The sequence below is a fragment of the Vulpes lagopus genome, chromosome 18, assembly GCF_018345385.1.
Source record: "Vulpes lagopus strain Blue_001 chromosome 18, ASM1834538v1, whole genome shotgun sequence".
NCBI classification, from domain to species: Eukaryota; Metazoa; Chordata; class Mammalia; order Carnivora; family Canidae; genus Vulpes; species Vulpes lagopus.
In genome coordinates, this window is record NC_054841.1 from 6,091,665 (window position 1) to 6,111,218 (window position 19,554).

Genomic DNA, 19,554 nt, shown 5'->3' on the forward strand with positions numbered 1-19,554 from the left:
CTGTCACCGCCTTGGACGTGATTACGCGACTCACGGCGTCCGGTGGGCTGTGAGCCAATCACAAGGCAGCACCTCTCGAGCTCCGGCCAATCAGCTTCCAGAGCAGAGGGTTTAACTCTTATTTAAAATGAAGACTTTGAATCTTAACGGCTGAGCGCTCTGGAGGACTCGGCGGCTTGGTTCGGAGGCTGGAGCCGGCGGGTTGGTAGACGGCGGGGGCGGCCCTGGGAGGCAAGCGGGCGAGCGGGCGAGGGCGGCGGGGCCTGGGTGGCCTCTGAGCGGGCGGCGGCGCTGCTGGCGGGGACGAGCGGAGGCGAGGCCTGCCCTGCCCGGGTGCGCGGCCCCCTCCGCGGTCCCCTCCGCGGCCCCCTCCGCCCCCCTCGGGCTTCCTCTCCCTCCTGCATCCCCCCCACCCCTCTCCTCTGGCCCCTCGTGCTTTCCCGTCTGCTCCCGGGGCGCCCTGTGGGGTAGCGCCTGGTGTGTGCCGAACGCGGGGTGTTGGGCGGCATCTATTGGGGCTCGGGGTGCATTGATTGATTGATTGATTGGAGTTCAATTTGCCGAGCTGGGGCGCTTCCTAATGGGATTCTCGTGTTCGGGGAGCCCCTGGGTGAGAAGACCTGCGAGGGCTTTTGCTCCCCTAGAGCCTGCGTGCTCGTGGGGGTGGGGCGCCAGGCGCGGAGCGGGGGCCCGAGAACTCGCAAAACAAACAAATAAACCAACACACCGACCCGCCCGACGATAGTGTGGCTTCCGCGGGGGCTGCTTCGGTTACAACAGCCACGAAGGGCCCTCCTTGGTGGATGGATAAACGGAAGCTTCCGCAGAGAGGCTTTCTCTCCTGTGGCCGGTGCTTCTCCAACCGCAGACCTCGGGCCGCCTTTATCGGGCATTTTCCGAGGGTCCTTGTTAAAAATGCGGGACCCCCCTCCCCACCTCGTGAACCAGAAGCGCTTGGGCACAGGGGCTCAGGCATCTGTAGTTTTTCAGGTTTTCCAGGTGCTTCTCTTGATGGTTTCTGGGGATCCAGTGATCTAGACCAGAGCACACGAGTCGCCTGGTTAAAATGCACAATCCGATTTGTTGGGTCTACGGTCAAGCTCGAAAGTCTCCATTTCTTACTTTCTTTTTTTATTTTTTTTTAAAGATTTTATTTGTTCATGATAGAGAGACACACACACACACACAGAGACACAGGCAGGGGGAGAAGCAGGCTCCATGCAGAGAGCCTGAGGCAGGACTCGATTCCGGGACCCCGGGGTCACGCCCTGGGCCGAAGGCAGGCACTGAACCGCTGAGCCACCCAGGCATCCCCGAAAGTCTCCATTTCTTTTATTGTTATTATTATTATTATTATATTTATTTATGATAGTCATACAGAGAGAGAGAGAGAGGCAGAGACACAGGCAGAGGGAGAAGCAGGCTCCATGCAGGGAGCCTGATGTGGGACTCGATCCCGGGACTCCAGGATCTTGCCCTGGGCCAAAGGCAGGTGCCAAACCGCTGAGCCACCCAGGGATCCCAAAGTCTCCATTTCTAACACGTGTCCTCCAGATGTAGATGGACCTACTGCCCCTGATTTGTAACGGCTCCATCTGCTCCTTAATCTTCCTTGTTCTCTGAATGAAATACTTGTCAGCAACATACTCATTGCTGCCCTCCTCTGAGTCCGTGCAGACACTAAGCAGTTTTGATGGAGAAAAAGTCTAAATGTGCAGAGCTATACAATCTTAGCACATCTGTTCAGAGTAGTAGGACATGTGGTTTGAGCCGCAGGGATCTTGTGAGGGTCATGGGGTCATGGGACTCCTGAATCTGGCTGTAGACTGGAATCACTAGAAAGGCAGTTTTCCTGGGGCTCTCTTCAGAATCTCTGGATCAGAATCATCTTATTTCATTCTGTTTATTATTATTAATCTCCCTGAGAAGGAAAAGTATATCCAATTGGAACAAGTATCTAGCTTCTGTTGGAGACGATTGAATAAATGTTAGGCCTGTGTGATCTCATTGGTCTGCTGCCTGTGATCGTTGGGGAAAGTGAAGGCAGCCTTAGAGCGTGTGTGAAATTAATGTTTGCGTAACACGAGCTTATAACTCCTTTCTCCTTCCTGTTTCTCCTAACCTGCTGTTGGACATAAGGACTCCTCTCTTTAGCTGTGGTTCCATCTTCAAGGTGAAGTTTTCTGCTTATTTGTGAAGTGGATGTGAAAGTGGTGGGGATGGGAGGCACTTTCTGATTGGATTCTAGAATTCGGAGAGCACCTGGGTAGGAAAAATACAGAAAGGTTTCTGCTTTCTTGGAGTTTATGTTCTTCTAATTTACTAGACTGTGCCTGACTCACAGTATGGGCTTAGCAAGTGTTAACTATTTTCATTATTAATATGCTTTCTTAACGGATTAACTCATTCCCCCAAACATTGGTGTGAATACTATGTGCCAGACAAGTTCTGGCAGGGGGCAACAGTAAACAAAATGAGTCTAAGCCCTTGCTCTCATGGAGCTTACTTTCCTTGGAGATACTGATTAGGGAGCTGGGAGGCAGAAGTAAGCGAGTACAAGTAACGTCATGTAAGGTGTTAAGTAAGGGCTATGCAGAAAAATAAAAACGAGATGGTTAGAGAGCCATCTGAGGAGAGACCTGAATGTCATGGGGAGCAAGCCACACTTGTATTTGAGAGAAGTGCCAAATGGGTAGAGAGAACAGGAAGTACAAAGGCCCTGAGGCAGTGCACTGCTTTGAGGAAAGAAAGAAGCCCTGTATGGCTGGTGTGCAGAAGGCAAGAGATCAGTCCATAAGGTGGTCAGACACTGTAGGTCTGTCTGTGCAAGTTGAATTTGAATTGGAGTTGAGGGACCAGGAGGGGCTTGGCTTGTGAACCAAGGGCCGGCCTAGCTGACTTGTTAATGGGATCATTGGGTGCAGTGTTGCAAATGGACCATCATGGGGTAAGGGTGGAAGCAGAGTGACCATCGGGAGCCTGTAGCAAAGAAATGAGGGGAGAGAGCATTGATTTAATCAGGTGGTGGTATTAAATGTCTTGAGCAGTGATTTTGAAGGTAGAGCCTACAAAATATGCTGATGGATTAGGTATGGGGTTTGAGGGAGAATCATGTAAAAGATCAGTTGACCCAAGCAACTGGCAAGATGGGTTTGCCAGTAACTGAGATGGGGACATCTGTGAAAACAGGGTTGGGGAGACAGGGTAGGGAGGAAGCAGGAATTTCATTTGAGACATTTTAAACTTGAGATGCCTCTCTGGTTACAGGTGGTGATATTTCATAGGTGATAGGAGTTCAGGGGAGAAGTCTGGGCTGAAGATGGAAGTTTGGAGGTCCTCAGCCTGTGAGTGGTATTGAGAGCCAGGAGACTGGATGAGTTTAATAGGGAATGAGTATAGCAGTAGAAGTGTTTCTAGGCCTGAGCTCAGGCTGCTCCTGAGAGCAGAGGGGAAGAGAAGCCGGGAGGAGAAAAGAGCTGTCTGGATTGGGGTGGGGGGGGATAATGAGCAGGAGGTAGGTAATAGTCTGGTAGTCAGGACAGGTTAGGGTAGAAGATGTAAATTCAAGTCATCTTAAAGATGTTTAGAGCCCTGGTTCTGGATGGGGGACCCTAGGAAGGGAATGGATGGAGAAATGAGTCCAAGGACTCATTGGTGGGTAACCCTAGACTCTCAGGTTGGCAAAAGTCAGACTGATCATCGAGCAAAGGAGGTCACAACAGGACAGCTGGTAAGGTCAGGGACCACCCTCCAAGCCAGCGGAGGCTGGGAGTAGAAAAAAGAGTGACGCTGTCAAATGCTGCTGGGGACACCAGGGAGCCCAGGGTGGTGATTGGACCTTTGAATTTGCTAACATTAGAGGTCGGTCATGAGCTGGCTCCTCCGTAGGGACAAAATCCTGATGGGGGAGGGCAAGAGCCAGAGAAATGGTGGATGCAGGGAGTGTAATGACTGTTCTGGAGCTTTGCTGTTGAAGAGTGAGAGGAGAGATGCTGTTGTATCTAGAGTCTGTTATGGGGAAGAGAGAAGCTGCTTTTTTTTTTTTTTTTAAAGGGAGCAGGGCTGGAAGCAGGCTCCTGCACTGTTGGAATTAATCCCCTAGAGAGGGGGTGGTGGAGCAGGTGGTCTCAGGGAGTGAAGTTGGGGGGGTGAGGGAGGCCCCACACCTGTCCCTTAGGTTACCTGAGAAAGCAAGGCTCCCTTGCCAGCTTCATTTGGACAAAGAAAAAGTGTGAAATTCTGTGTTGTTGAGGCTTTTTCATCAGGAGCTATAACCCTGATCTAGCATAGTAGCACTTTGAAGCACAGGGATTTGTATAAATTAAAGGTGGCTCTTTTCTTTTCAGGCATTATGGACAAATCTAAAGAAAACTGCATTGCAGGGCCTGTTAAGGTAAGTTAAATAATCTTAATTTTTTTTTTTTTTTTTTTAAGATTTTATTCATGAGAAACACAGGCAGAGAGGCAGAGACAAAGGCCGAGGGAGAAGCAGGCTCCATGCAGGGAGCCTGGTGTGGGACTTGATCCTGGAACTCCAGGATCATGCCCTGAGCCAAGGGCAGATGCACAACTGCTGAGTCATCTAGGCACCCCAATCTGTAATCTTGATCACATTTATAAAACCCAGTGGAGATTGGTTTTTATATCTGGACTTTGTTTTACCTTTACTTTGGATTTTAACTTCAGAACTCTACTACATTCCTGGATGTCTGTCACTTTTTCTCTGCATTCAGTGACATTTTGTTGATTGTCACTGTAACTATTATTTTGTTCTGCTTTGTCTTCTAGCTAGCTGTTTAAGTATCTATATTCCTCCATTGTGTGCAGGATAATGTACACAATGGGTGCCTAATACATGCTTGTGCTTACTTGCTTGCCAGAAGTTAAATTGCTTTGTAATAGTCTGTTCTGGTCATGATTCAGAGGACTGTCAAGCTGCATTTTAGTGAACATTTCTTGGGAATCCACTTTGAGCCAGGTTCTGTGTCAGATGCAGGGGTTATAATGATAAAAAAGCACATGGTTTTGGCTTCTAAGAGCTTATTAGCTCTTTGGTGGGTTATGTGAGCTGGTATCACACCTTCATAAAATATGTGTATATGAAATGACCTGAGTAATTCTGCAGAGGGATGTTCAGATTGGGATAGGTTGGAATCTAGAAAGGCTTCATCAAGGAAGGACCTCTGGCTCTTAGAATTTAAATGAGTATTTTTTATTTTTTTTATTTTTTTTTAAAATCTTTTTTTTTTAATTTTTATTTATTTATGATAGTCACAGAGAGAGAGAGAGAGAGAGAGAGAGAGGCAGAGACACAGGCAGAGGGAGAAGCAGGCTCCATGCACCGAGAGCCCGACGTGGGATTCGATCCCGGGTCTCCAGGATCGCGCCCTGGGCCAAAGGCAGGCGCCAAACCGCTGCGCCACCCAGGGATCCCCTAAATGAGTCTTTATATAAAGATCCTTTAATATAAATATTCCCCAGATTTTTTTTTTCCTTCTAGGAAAAGAGCATAAACATACAAATCTTGTTTCTTGGTTTGTATGTATGTTTTGTTTTTAGAAGTTTTGCTTTACTTTTTTTTTTTTTTTTTTTTTTTTAAGATTTTATTTATTTATTCATGAGAGACAGAGAGAAGCAGAGACATAGGTAGAGGGAGAAGCAGGCTCAGGCTCCTTGCAGGGAACCTGATGTGGAACTTGATCCCAGGACCCCAGGATCATGACCTGAGCCAAAGGCAGATGCTCAACCACTAAGCCACCCAGGCGTCCCTAAAAGTTTTCCTTTTCTTATTTTTTTTTTGTTTGTTTGAGAGAGCATGCATGAGTGGGATGTGTGTGTGGAGGGGGGGCGGCTGTGGCAGAGGGAGAGGGAGAGAATGTTAGGAGGTTGGTGCTGAGCCTGACCTTGGGCTCTATCTCACGACCTCCTGAGATCACGGCCCCAGCCAAAACCATGAGTCAGATGTCCAACCTACAGAGCCACCCAGGCTCCCCTATTTTTGACTTTTTCAGGAGCCTCCATACTGCTTCACCTGCACTAGTTTTTGTATTCCCACCAGTAGTGTGCAAGGGTTCCTCTTCCCCCAAGTCTTCATCAACAACTTGTTCCTTGTGTTTTTGGTGTTAGCCATTCTGATAGGTGTGAGAAGTTTTTCAAGTAAATGGATACTTAACTTTTTTTTTTACTGGCTAAAAGTCTAAAATAACCAATTAGAAAAAGGCTAACTTGACTCATTGTATCTGATTCTCAATTCCTATGATAAAGATCATTTTTAAAAGCTGCTCTGTTTAAAACATTTGTCGCTGCCTGTGGATGTCACTAATTTCAGACGTAACTGACTTTTACTTGGAAGTTGGATACCTGTCTCTTGTGAAGCACCCATACCTAGTGGGCTTGTGATGAACTCTGAGGCTTCCCTTCCTAGCATTGTTTCCGTGTTTATGAGGAGATTTCCTCCATTGTAGTTGGAGGAAGTCCTCTACCCCATTTTAGTTTGACTGGTTCAAGGTCTTAGAATTAACTTTTTTCTTAAGCTTGTGATCCTCCACTTATTGGCATGTAAATAATGTATTTTGACCTAACTTTTCGAAGATCCTGTTTGTTTCTTCTTTGCCATAGTTCTTTTGGCTCAGATCCATTTTGTAAATACTTGGACAATGAAACATTAGTAAATAATAGAAGTATTTTGTGGAAAATCTGGCAAATGCAAAAATTCAGTCTTCTAAAACATCTTGACTCAGATAACCACTGTTAAATATTTTGACATATTTGTCTTTTTTCTAAACATGTATGGTACTGCCAAATTTCAATGGAATTGGGATTTTGTTATAAAATTTTGGTATTGTCGCTTTTTGCCAAGTAGTAATTCCCAAGTCATTGAGAATTCTTAGAAAGTGTTTAATGTTTCTCTCTTTAGATGGAAGTTTAGTTAATGAATGTTTATGGGGGCATGGTTTTTTTGAGGTGGGTGGGAGGTATCATTCAGGTATTCCTTTCAGCTGTAGGTTAACCATATCCTCTGGGAGTGCCGATGAAAATAGCTTTCCCCTTCCATGGATTATCATGGAATATGTATTTTGCTATACTAGGAAAACAGACTTTGTGGAATTCTCAAAACACTTGGCTTTTGTTTACGAAGACATGAAATTTATTTTTCCCTCCCAATCTAGACTGCAATTGCACTTGGTGATGGTCCAAAACGTGTTCTGGTGACTCAGCAAGTTCCTTCACAGAATCCATTATCTGCAAATAGTGGCCAGGCCCAGCGGGTCTTGTGTCCTTCAAATTCTTCCCAGCGAGTTCCTCCACAAATCCAAAAGCTCGTCTCCAGCCATAAACCGGCTCAGAATCTGAAGCAGAAGCAATTGCAGGCAACTGGTGTCCCTCGTCCTGCCTCTAGGTCACTGAATAATACCCAAAAGAGTGAGCAACCCTCATCATCAGCCCCTGGTAAATCAACTTCTTGAGACTAATACTGGATAATTATCCTTCTAGTTGGAAGCAAGTGGATAGACTTGGATTTATTGTTTGGAGCCCTTGCTTCTACATCCTTTTTATTAAGGATGGGGAGAAAGTGTGATTTCAGGTTGAAGTAGCAGTGTCTCCTGTGGGCTAGCCCTGGGCCCAGGATGGAGAGCTGATTCCTACCTTCGTGGTATGCTTGTGGGGCATAGTGAAAAGCTCCAGGGTTGGGAGTGTGTGTGGAGGGCAGCCGGGGAAGTGGATGGACATGGATAAACTGAGGCTGGCCAGGTGAGGTCACGGTGGGCCCTCTGGCTGTGTCGTGGAGTGGGGCTTTCATCCCCTGTACATGGGGAAATTTCTGAAAGGTTTTTGAGCAGAGGAGGAGCTGGCCTTTATGAAAGAGGCTTCCTCTGGATGTGTGGAATGAAGTGGTGAGTAGTCATGCTGCATCCTGGGGTAGTAGGCAGGAGGAAGGCTGTTGGGGGTAGGTCAAAGATGGCCACGGCCTGAACTGGGTGGAGCAGGGTACATATTAATAGTTACTTACAGTTTTCCATGCTCACGCTCAGGAGACCAGCTTCCTTCATCCACGTTGCCTCATTCCATCCTCAGGACCACAGTGAAGGTAGTCTGTCATTAACTCTGATTACAGAGGAGGAAGCGGAGACTCAGAAACATTAACTTCCCCTCAGATAGGCCAGGATGGATAAGTGCAGACAAATTCAAGTGCTCACTGAAGATGAAGACTGGATAGAACTGGGCAGTAAACTGGACTTAGGGATGGTGGTCCTATTAATGGCATTAATGGAAGTAGTGAAACATAGAGGGAGAAAACCAGTTAGGGCCCACATTCAGGTATCTGAGCAGAGTGTACCCTGCTGCTGCTGGAATTTGAAGTGGAAATGTCCTATATATCCTCTGGCTAATGAACACCCTGTTGCGCAGTTGGTTTATTGTACATTTTACTGACTCGGTGGCTTCTATTTTTATATTTCCCCTTGGTGACTAATCTAGTGGAAGGAAGGTAGTTGGTCTGTGTTTTGTTGCACATTGTTGGTAATTTGCACATAGCAGATGGACATGGGCTTGCTCACCTAGTGGGGGGAAAGATGATGAGTGGGAGCTTATGGATGGAGAGATTGGAAATTCTGCCTTAGAAGCTCTTCATTTGGAAACAGAAGCTTCAGGGAGAATCTGCACAGTCTTGAGTCTTTAAATTATCAGATGGCCTAGCTGTATATGTATCTGCTTGTCTTTACTCTGGAAATCGATAAAGACTTCACCTGGTTGGAGTCGGGTTAGGGTATGGTGTTCTTTTTTCTACAAAGAAAACTAAAAATAGCCCAGATCTACCATTCTGGAGACACCATTAATATTTTAGTGATCCTTCTTTGATTCATTTCTGTTCATAGGTTTTTAACTTACTCTGTATAGTTATTCTGAAATAATTACAGCTGTTCTAAAAACAGATTTTTTAACTTCTTCTGTATAGGAAATAATTCTGAAAAGGAACTGGCAACAAAACAGAAAAATGAAGAATCAAAAAAGTAAGCTTTATCTTACAAAGTCCTGTGTTATCATTCTATTAGAATACACCACTGCAAGTTTAATTATGGGAACTTATTAAAAAAGAGGTTTTTATTTTTTCACTTAGAAAATGTAAATGTTTACAAAATCTAACCTTTAAAAAAAAGTATTTTAATGATGTTTACTAGGGACTCAAGCTTTTCTGACTGCTTTCCAAATTTAGAAAAACTTGTATGAATCTGTTACAGAAATGTGTAAAATAAGCTCTTCTCTACCCTCAGACATAACCACTACATACAGCTTGGGTATGTTTCTCTACCTAGTTCAAATCTTATACAGAAGTGCAAGTTTGTTATCAAAAGGCAGTCGTGTTGCAAAACTAGACACATGTATATATGACTATGGATATTTTAACAGTATCAATTATTCTTTATAATATATTCCTCAGATATTTTCTAAAAGTCTGCTCTTAATTTCTGAACTGCCTAGACTCTAGAATGTAGAATGTAATGTCTAGAATGTAGCAGGAGGAGCCAGGAATGAACCCACATGCTGTTTTGCTTTAGCTGTCTTTCATAGTAGCTTTCTGAGAATCTAAATCCAGTGGTTCTCGCCCCCCACCTGCCCTGTAGGATCTACCCCCCTTGCTTTATCAGAGTGATTCTCCACTCCAGAGAGTTAGCATGTCTGGGATGGAGGAAGAGGCTGTGGCTCGTTTGCAAGAGGCCCACAGAAGTTCTTAAGACTTGTCCCTCGAATTACTTCCCTAACCTTTCCTGTGGTCTTCAGTGGTGGTGGTGATAGGTCTGTAATTCAGAGTGCAGTACTGCCTTAGGACACTTAGCATTAGTGCTTCAGCTCTAAAAGTCCAGATCATTCCTAGTCACTGACTCATACAGCTATCGGCAGGTGGAGGAGTGGAGGGTTTAATGTCTTTGAAGACACATATAGTAGTTATTGGCTTGGTTCTTGCCAAGGTACATATTGAATACAACTTCAAATATAAAATTGCTTATAGACATATCTACAACTTAATAATAAATTGTTAGAGAAAAAATTTGATTTTTTCACATTTTAAAATGTTCAAATTTTTTTCCTAGAAGGCAATGGGCTTTGGAAGATTTTGAAATTGGTCGCCCACTGGGTAAAGGAAAGTTTGGTAATGTTTACTTGGCAAGGGAAAAACAAAGCAAGTTTATCCTGGCTATTAAAGTATTATTTAAAGCTCAACTGGAGAAAGCAGGAGTTGAACATCAGCTGAGAAGAGAAGTAGAAATACAGTCCCACCTTAGGTAAGTTTCCAGATTGACGTTCAAAAGAATGTGGTGCAGAACTTAGTTACTAAGAGTTAAACGATGCAAGGCATGCTCTGTAGTATTGTAAAGAATTATTTAATTCACCATTTTTAAAAAGATTTATCTAGATGAGTGCTGTGGTCCTGAAAAGTCCCTTGGAGGTTTATGCTTTGTTAATGAAATATGTACATTAGCCCAGTTTGTGTGTGTTGTGCACATGTGTGTGCATGCATGTGTGCACATGTGCACGCATAATTAAGGGAAATGATACTTCTGAGTTCTAAGCAGAGGTTGTAGACTGGCAGCCTCTGCAGGTTGACTTTAGCCAGTGGGTCTATTTCTTCCCTTCCTTCCCTTCCTTCCCTTCCTTCACATCCTTCCCATTCTTCCCTCCCTCTCTCTTTCTCTCTTTCTCTCTCCCCCTTTTCTTTCTTTTCTTTCTTTTCTTTTCTTTTCTTTTCTTTTCTTTTCTTTTCTTTTCTTTTCTTTTCTTTTCTTTTCTTTTCTTTCTTTCTTTTCTTTTTTTTTTCTTTCCTTTTCCTTTTCCTTTTCCTTCTTGTTTTTTTCAGATTTGAATCAGTCATAAATACTTACAGACCTGTCTGCATCAGGTTTATATCCTTTCCTGGCAACAGCTGGTGGGAGCTGAAGGGCTGCTGTGCTGGCTGTGTTCTCAGCTGTGTGAAGTTCTTGGCGGCCCACCTTTCCCACTGTTGCTGAACCCTGCTTTAAAGTTGTGTCTCCTAGTGTTTGGTGATCATACTGCTATGGGAATGTCATGCTTCTCTTTCTCTAATGTGCAGAGAACTAACATTTAGCTGAATTTTTCCCCCTAAGAATAAAGATGGTCTAAGGGAAGGAAATAGTCTTAACCAAACCTGAGGTTCATTAATACTCTGCACTAACGTGCAGATGTATTTAAGTTTTCCTAGTAGGTCTGGAGTTTCAGATGCTCAAGTTGGGTGGGTGGATGTGGTGGTGGGGAGGTCTGTGACCAGAACCAGTTTTCACTAGTTTGACATGAGGGGTTTGATCGGTAGTACATATTGTATTTTCTCCAAAACCAAGGATTAGAATATTGATCCTTTGTTGCAGGCATCCAAATATTCTTAGGCTGTATGGTTATTTCCATGATGCCACCAGAGTTTACCTAATTCTAGAATATGCACCTCTTGGAGCTGTCTACAGAGAACTGCAGAAACTGTCAAAGTTTGATGAGCAGAGAACTGCTACTGTAAGTTTTCATTTATTGTCCTGGCTAATTCTGTTTCCTCTATTCCTGTCCTATGTAGCAGTGTGCCTTTCATCATAGTCTAGTGGGTTTTGTCTTAAGAAAGACAGCTTAATGGGATCAGGTATTTGAATGAAAGACTCAGAATACCCTACTGCTAGCATACGTCCAGGTAAACTCAGGTACCAGGTGGGTTTGTTTCCACAGCTGTTTTCTGTGGAAATGTATATATATGAATAGTTGCCTTCTTTATTCTAAAATAAACTTTTGTTTTGTTTTGTTTTGGATTTAGAGAATCTGAAGATAGTGCAGATGTTTTTTCTCCTGTTGCTTGTCCATTAATGTGGTCCCTCCTATAAACCTGGCTTGTCACTGGGGGTGTTGGCCTTGGTCACCTGGCTGAGGTCACTCCTGTTAGGTTTCTCCACTGGGAAGTTACCCTTTCTCTCTTTCCATACTGCCCTCTTCTCAAGTGTATTGCTCTGTACTGCCCATCCTGAAGGAGGACTGGGAATTCTGCATCACACATTTGTCTGTTCTCCCTTATTTACTCAGTCATTTATTACTGTGGACTCATGGATAGTTTGTTTTGAGTTATAATCTAATACTACTTTATTTTCCTGCTCAAATTGTTCCAGCTTTGGTCCTTGGGATCCCTTTCACATGGTCCTTGTTTTAGTTTTTTTTTTTTTTTTTTTTTTAGATTTATTAGAGCGTACAGGCAGGGGGAGGGCCTGAGGGAGAGGGAGAAGCAGGCTTCCCACTGAGCAGGAAGCCCGGTGCCATGTGGGGCTCCATCCTAGGACCCTGAGATCATGACCTGAGCTGAATGCAGACACTTAAATGAGCCACCCAGGCACACTGTTTTAGTTTTTATGACCTATCTCATCACTGGGGGTGTGTGGTGTGTACTGCAGCATGTCCTTGCATCTGGCCCTACAAGCTGCTAAACCTTGGATTTGCATATATCCCATCCCAGTTTTAGAACCTGCCATGTCTCCAAGGAGCCCTGGTATCTTTTATTGGAATACTAGAGACCAAGATTTGGGTGTTCTGTATGCTCATTGCTTATCTGTAGCCTCCCATTCCAACCTTGAAAAACCTAGATTCTGCATCTACCAACCATTTAATTATTCAGTTCCAGTGTACATGTGTAGTGGTATTAGAATGACCCCTGTGGGGGAACAACTATGCATTTAAGGATCATCTGTATCATTTCAGGGTGTGAGCATGGCAGCTCGTTTTTTATCGCTGAATAATATTCTGCAGCATAGATATAGTTCAGTTTATCCCTTCATCTATTGAATACATCTTGCTTGCTTCCGGTTATTGGTGATTATGAATAAAGCTGCTTTAAACATGCATGCATGTTTTTGTGGGACATAAGTTTTCAATAGCGTTGAAAACTAGCTTGTGTGGTGTAGTAGCTTTGTAAGAAACTGTACACTGTCTTTCCAAAGTAGATGTGTCATCTTTGTGTTTCTCATCACCAGCAATTGGTATTGTCAATTTTTTGGATTTTAGTCTTTCTCATAGGTGTATATGGCACCTCATTCCGTTTTTTTTTTTTTTTTTTAATTTTATTTATTCATGAGAGGCACTGAGAGAGACAGAGACATAGGCAGAGGGAGAAGCAGGCTCCCTGAGGGGAGTCCAATGTGGGACTCAATCCCAGGACCGCAGGATCACGACCTGAGCCAAAGGCCAAAGGCAGACGCTCAGCTCAGCCATTGAACCAACCAGGTGCCCCGCCCGGCACCTCATTGTTTTAATTTGCAGTTCTCTACTGACAATGTGATGAGCATCTTTTCATGTACTTATTTGCCATGTGTATATCATCTTTGTGATGTCCAGCTTTTTGCCCATTTTCAATTGGGATTTGGGTCATCTCTAGTTTTAAAGAGTTCTTGTATATTTTGGATACAAGTCTTTTATCGCATGTGTTTTATAAAGGTTTGCTCCCTGCCTGTGCCTTATCTTTTCATTCTTTTTCCTGTATCTAAAAGTCCAACATAATCAGGTTTTTGTGTGTTTTTCCCCCAGTCCTATGGATAGTGCTTCTTTATCTGAATGAAATTACTTGTTTGAAGAAGAGTCTTTGGGCAGTTTTTTTTTTTTTTTTTTTGTTAAATTGGCAGATGATTGGTTGCTTTCCTTTTTTTTTTTTTTTTTTAAATACTTTATTTATGAGAGGCAGAGACACAGGCAGAGGGAGAAGCAGGCTCCATGCAGGGAGCCCGACGTGAGACTTGATCCTGGGTCTCCAGGATCAGGCCCTGGGCTAATGGTGGTGCTAAACCGCTGAGCCACCTGGGCTGCCCGGTTACTTTGCTTTGTTTCTGGGTAGCATGTGCACTCGTTTGCTTTTTGGCATTGATTTAAATGGCATTACTTTCAGGTGGTTCTGCTTTTGAAATCACAGCACTATTGGTGAATGACCCTTTGGTCTCATCTCAGCAATAAGACATTTTAAACGTAAATGATTTTTGTATAAGTAGAAATAGATTCATTTGACTTTTTAAATATTAGCTAACCTAATTAGTTGCCTTATTTAATTGGCAATTAATACTTGTACTACTACTACGTTTTCTTTAATCTAGATGGAATTTATGTTGATGTATGCACATAGTTATTGGAAAGAAAAGCTTGATTCTTTCTAGATTCCCTAGTAGTTACAATGAATATATACACACTCCTGTTTCCCTTTTCTGATTAATTCAAATAAAACTAACTGTAGAGAAATATTAGGGACCTTTGCGCATATCCACAATCTGATACAGGAGGTGTGAAGGAAGTAGGTGCTAAGAGCTCTAACTACTAGCTTCTTGATCTAAGCAGAGAAAGCCCCTCTATGATTTTGATGTGCCATCAACTCAGTTTGGTGTAAAGGAGCTTTCTTTGCCTTTACTTTCAGTTTATTATTGTTTAAATTTTGGTCTTTCTGGCTTTTGGCTGAAAAAAAAAAGTTCTTTCTGACAGCCACATTTGGTTTCTACAACCATTTGGTTAGTAGGCCTTTTTAGTCTAAAATAATTTTCAGTCTGTCCAGTGTTTGCTTTGGGGGACACTTTAAACTTTAGCCAGAGCCGAATATATTTTTTTGATACACCAATAACAATCTTTATTTTTATTTAAAATTTCAGTTAGACTTCTAATTTAAGAAACTTGGTGATTTATCAAGATGTTGAGTCCTTATAATGTCCAAAATATTCAAAGAAGTATTGAGAAACAAGGAGTCTCCTCAGTTTTCTCAGGAACTTATATGAACTAAAGCAATTCTTATCTATATGCTGAAGCAGATTCTGGACCTGCTAGATCTCTCTTTGGTTGAAATGAAAACAAAACTAACAAAAGGACTGACTTGCTGTATCCTTTTTAAGCTAATGAATTAGTATACCCAAATTTAACACAGTATTTAACATGCAAATATACCGGTTTTTAGGGTTTTTGTTTGTTCAGGATTATTTTGTTCCTTTAGAGTAAATTTTCAGCTTCAAATCCTTTTGTTGTAAATTGATTTTTTTTTTTTTTAAGATTTTATTTGAGAGTGAGCTAGAGAGAATGAGCTGGGGGTGGGGTGGTGACCGGAGCAGAGAAAGGAGAAGCTGACTCCCTGCTGAGCCGGGAGCTGGGCCCTGGGGCTCCATCCCAGGACCCTGGGATCCTGACCTGAGTCAAAGGGACATAAGGCACCCCTCATCTTGGTTTTAAAAATGGGAATTGATGGTACTTAAGTTTTTAAAAATTGTTTAATTGTTTACAAGTCTGACTCCCTAATTTGTGCCAGTTTCTCAATATTACATAATTCATTGCTACTAGGCCATAAATTGCCATGTGGTGATGAGTTCTAGCTAATCGGTTTTCCCTCATCCTTCAATATCCTATTTGCTGTATTAGCAAATAAATAATTTAGTATGAGATAACTTGTATTTTATGCTAAACACTAATTTACTTAAAAAAAATGTAGGCATCATCAATCGTTTCTAGCTTTTGCCTTAAAATCTACGAAACATGTTAAAATCTATGGTGGGTTTCCTTTCACAAGAGATGTCTAAAATTGTTTTATGTAAAATGTAAGATACAGACTTTTCACACTTCTAATTTTTTTAATAGTATATCACAGAGTTGGCAGATGCCCTGTCTTACTGTCACTCAAAGAGAGTCATTCACAGAGACATTAAGCCAGAGAACCTACTCCTTGGATCAGCTGGAGAGCTTAAGATTGCAGATTTTGGGTGGTCAGTACATGCTCCATCCTCCAGGTATGTGACTTTAGAAGTGGAACTTACTTAGTTTGGCAAAAGCCTTGAGGGATTTCAGGAACTAAATAGAAAAGTACTTAAGCACAGATGTATGGAATCCAGGCAGGTAAGCGATGCACATACTTTGGAATAACTTGGACATGATAGAAATGTTGAGAACTTTTTATTTTGCAACTGCTTGGGGCTATTTATTGTGTCCTTGGCTTGGGTTAAAGATACTTAATGTCCCTAGAGACTAATGAAGGGGACACATCTGACAAGTATATGACAAAGGAAGTGTAGGATGTGTGTATAGGATAATGCCTGAAGCAGTGGGGAGGTAGAGACTCAGCTGCTTCCTGGACAGGAGACCAGTTTCTGAGGGCAGCGTACACACACACACACACACACACACACACACACACATCTAGAGCCCAGAGCACAATTCTCTGGGGAATTTAAAAACCCAAACTGTTTTGGCTAGAACTTTCAGGGTGCAGGTGAAGACTCTGGGGTCTGCCTTTGTCAGCAGCATAGTCCTTTCTTGTCTCCTCTTGAAGGTAACACAGAGAGAAATCTAATGAAACAATTTAAATCTTAATTTTGCAAACGAGCTAACATACTGTTTCAAGGTTTAAGCTTTTTAAGCCTCATGGGAGGTAGAGCATTAAAAACATACATCTACTTGTAAGTTTGTCAACTTTGGGGTAGGACTTAAGACATTACAGCTGTAATACTTAAGACAGTTAAAAATTTTTATAGGCTAAGATAAGTGACATGGTGGGGGCAGGTAGCTTTATTTTTGCTAGATCACTACTGATTGCAGCAATGCATTGACTCTCCTGTTGGAATGCCCCCCCAACCCTGTGGGTTTTTTTTTTTTTTTTTTTAATGCATAGTTGGTTGTCTGTCACTAGTGGAAGCTGTTGACTTCTGGTGAAACAAACAGTGATGAAGAATTGTAGGCTTTTGGGCTACCAAAAGCCTAACCTGGACCTTAACCTGTCCAGTGGGTCATGTGATAGGAAAGGTAAATGTCTTTTCCAGAAAGGATAAGCTGTGCACATGTTGATGCTCCCTTGCCACAGCTCCTCAGCGTGAGTAACCATAGGAGTTCCCAGGTGTGGTGGTTGAGAACCTGCTGACTTGGTCCATTTCCAGGACCTCAGTGGTGATTCGAGGTTAGGTGTCCAGGGAGGCAGCTCCTTCATCCCAGGCCGCAGGGCTCTTTTGAGTTGAGTGCATTTTGGGGTGCCAGCATGGTGAGCATAGCCTCAGCCTACCCCGCAGAAAAACCAATGGCAAAGAATAACTGATATAAAGCCCTGGAAACCTACATGGTGTTTGTTCCTACTTCCATGTTTGCCATCCTCAGCTTGTTTTCAGCCTGTGTTGTTGAAAATTCCAAACATGCAGAAATGCTGAATTGATGGTTGGCTTCTCACCTATCTAGTGCCTGCATTTCGTGGGTGGTAACAATTTGCCATAAGTATGGTCAAACTGGCCATATTTGGCTGTGTCTGTTTTTTTTTTTTTTTGATGAACCCTCAAAAATAAATTTAAGTCATCATGTTTCATTCTCTGAGCACCTGAGTATTTATCTCCTGAAAATAAGGACATTGTCCTTATAAACCACAACCATTATTGCTCAGAAAATGAACAGCCTTGTTTGTGTCAATTTGGTTCATGTACCAGTTTCCCAGTTGTCCACAGAATTTTAGAGCTGTTCTTTTAAGTCAGAGTCCAACCAAGGTCCATCCCTGTATTGTATTTGATTGTATTCTTTTGGTCTAAATTAAGACGAGTTGTCCCACGATTTAAGATGGATTTTTCTGATTGTGGTGTCACTTGGTCCATCATCCTCTGTAATTGCTACTTCTTAATCGAAGTAGGTCCAGGGGCCTAAATAGTATTTTTGGCAAGAATACTTCATAGGTCACCCCCAAATTTAAGTATGTCTTTTGTACCCGTGATGTATCAGAGGTAGCATGTATCTGTAATGCCGAAGCTTTCACAGTAGGACAGGTTTTAGTTGTTACTAGTGTCACCTGGCTGTTAAGCTTCTTAGCCTATCTGTGTAATATAAAAACAAATAAGGAACTCCAGGTTGTATTTACAAAGAACTTTCATATAAGTTCTTTGATATAATAGTGATTCATCTATTTTAGATCATTTAAGGAGGTTCTGGAGTTGAACAGATTTGAAGTGTGGCTTGATTGCTAGCTGTGTGGTGTTGCACATCTCTCTCAGTCTGTTTCCTAAAACTGGGGATTTATTTTTTAAAAAAATTCATTTATTTTAGAGTGTGCACGTGTGAGTGTGGGGAAGGCACAGAGGGAGAGGGGGAGAATCTCAAGACTCCCCACTGAGTGCAGAGCCTGATGCGGCGCTCAATCTCACAACCCTGAGATCATGACCTGACCTGAGCCAAAATCAAGAGTTGGACACTCAACCGACTGAGCCACTCAGGCACTCTTAAAACCAGGGATTTTAATCTTACCTGCTTCATAGCACAGGATCTGGCCTAAGCACTCAATGTTAACGTAATTGTTAGTGACATTTAGCAGCTCTTGTGATAACACAAAGAGAAGTACATCAACCTGAGCCTGCTTCCGCTTTTAGGAGAACCACCCTGTGTGGCACCCTGGATTACTTGCCCCCAGAGATGATTGAAGGCCGAATGCATGATGAGAAGGTGGATCTCTGGAGCCTTGGAGTTCTTTGCTATGAATTTCTAGTTGGGAAGCCTCCTTTTGAGGCAAGCACATACCAAGAGACCTACAAAAGAATATCACGGGTAAGACCTAATGAGAAATGATCCGTTGCTTCTTGTAGAATGCTTATCAGCCTTAACATTGGCTGTGAGCTGAATATTCATACTGTTTCTCTAAGCTGCATTTTGTGACTGAACTTCCTATACTCCAGGTTGAATTCACATTCCCTGACTTCGTGCCGGAGGGAGCCAGGGATCTCATTTCAAGACTGTTGAAACATAATCCCAGCCAAAGGCCAACTCTCAAGGATGTACTTGAACACCCGTGGATCATGGCTAACTCATCAAAACCATCAAGTAGCCAAAAAAGCAAAGACTCAACTAGCAAACAGTCTTAAGGATTGTGCAGGGGGAGAAACCTGAGAGGCAGGGCTGCTGATACTGCTGATGGCCTGCCTGTGACGGAGGGCGCTACAGACAAAGGCCTACTGCACAGGTGGCGCCTCGGCCTCCCCACTCGAGTCTACTTAAGTGAACAGTACGCTCTGGAGTGAAAGTAGCCACAGGAATTGTGGCAGTGTCACTAGTTTCACAATTTGGAGGTGAGGTTCACCTGGACCTCCCCACAGCCTGTTCTGAGTCAGGCCTCCTTGTGGAGGACCCACTCTGGGTCCTACTGCAGGGAGAGTGGCCACCTCGTCGTGACTCCATCAGTGAAAGAGGCGTGCAATAACCTTCCAAGTACCTATGTGTGTGTGTAACTTATTGGGTGGCCAAATCTGGTAAAGCTGTCAGGATGAACATGTGATTCTTTCTTTTAAGTGTTAAAATAAAGATTTTTATAAAGACTTCTATCTTTACTTCCATGGCATATCCCTTTAGGACTGCATTCGGTATCCTGGTGAGCTAATCCTCCTGTTCCCCTCTGAGACTGCTCAAGGTAGGAACACGTGCTCTACCTCCTTGGGGTTGGCTAGACACCAGTCTCAGCTGTTTCTAAATGTTACAGGGCTTACTATTTCATGGTTTTGAGGTTTTAGTTTTTGTAAAGCACATTAAGTCATATACATATATAAAATGATT

General features: G+C 43.0%; 1 protein-coding gene across 2 annotated transcripts; it reads left to right on the plus strand.

Annotated features, from left to right (window-relative positions):
• The first annotated feature begins 51 nt into the window (after positions 1-51).
• AURKA (aurora kinase A) lies at positions 52-19,319 on the plus strand. Of its 2 annotated transcripts, none has more exons than XM_041733189.1 (9): positions 52-201; positions 4,347-4,393; positions 7,170-7,449; positions 8,957-9,011; positions 10,092-10,283; positions 11,382-11,520; positions 15,631-15,779; positions 18,381-18,555; positions 18,684-19,319. In XM_041733189.1, exons 2-9 carry the CDS (start codon positions 4,352-4,354, stop codon positions 18,867-18,869), a joined length of 1,218 nt encoding a protein of 405 aa, XP_041589123.1. In that variant the 5' UTR covers positions 52-201; positions 4,347-4,351; the 3' UTR covers positions 18,870-19,319. The 2 variants fall into 2 exon arrangements, with proteins under 2 accessions (XP_041589123.1, XP_041589124.1); XM_041733190.1 differs by lacking the exon at positions 52-201 and adding an exon at positions 2,155-2,173.
• The last annotated feature ends 235 nt before the right edge of the window (positions 19,320-19,554 follow it).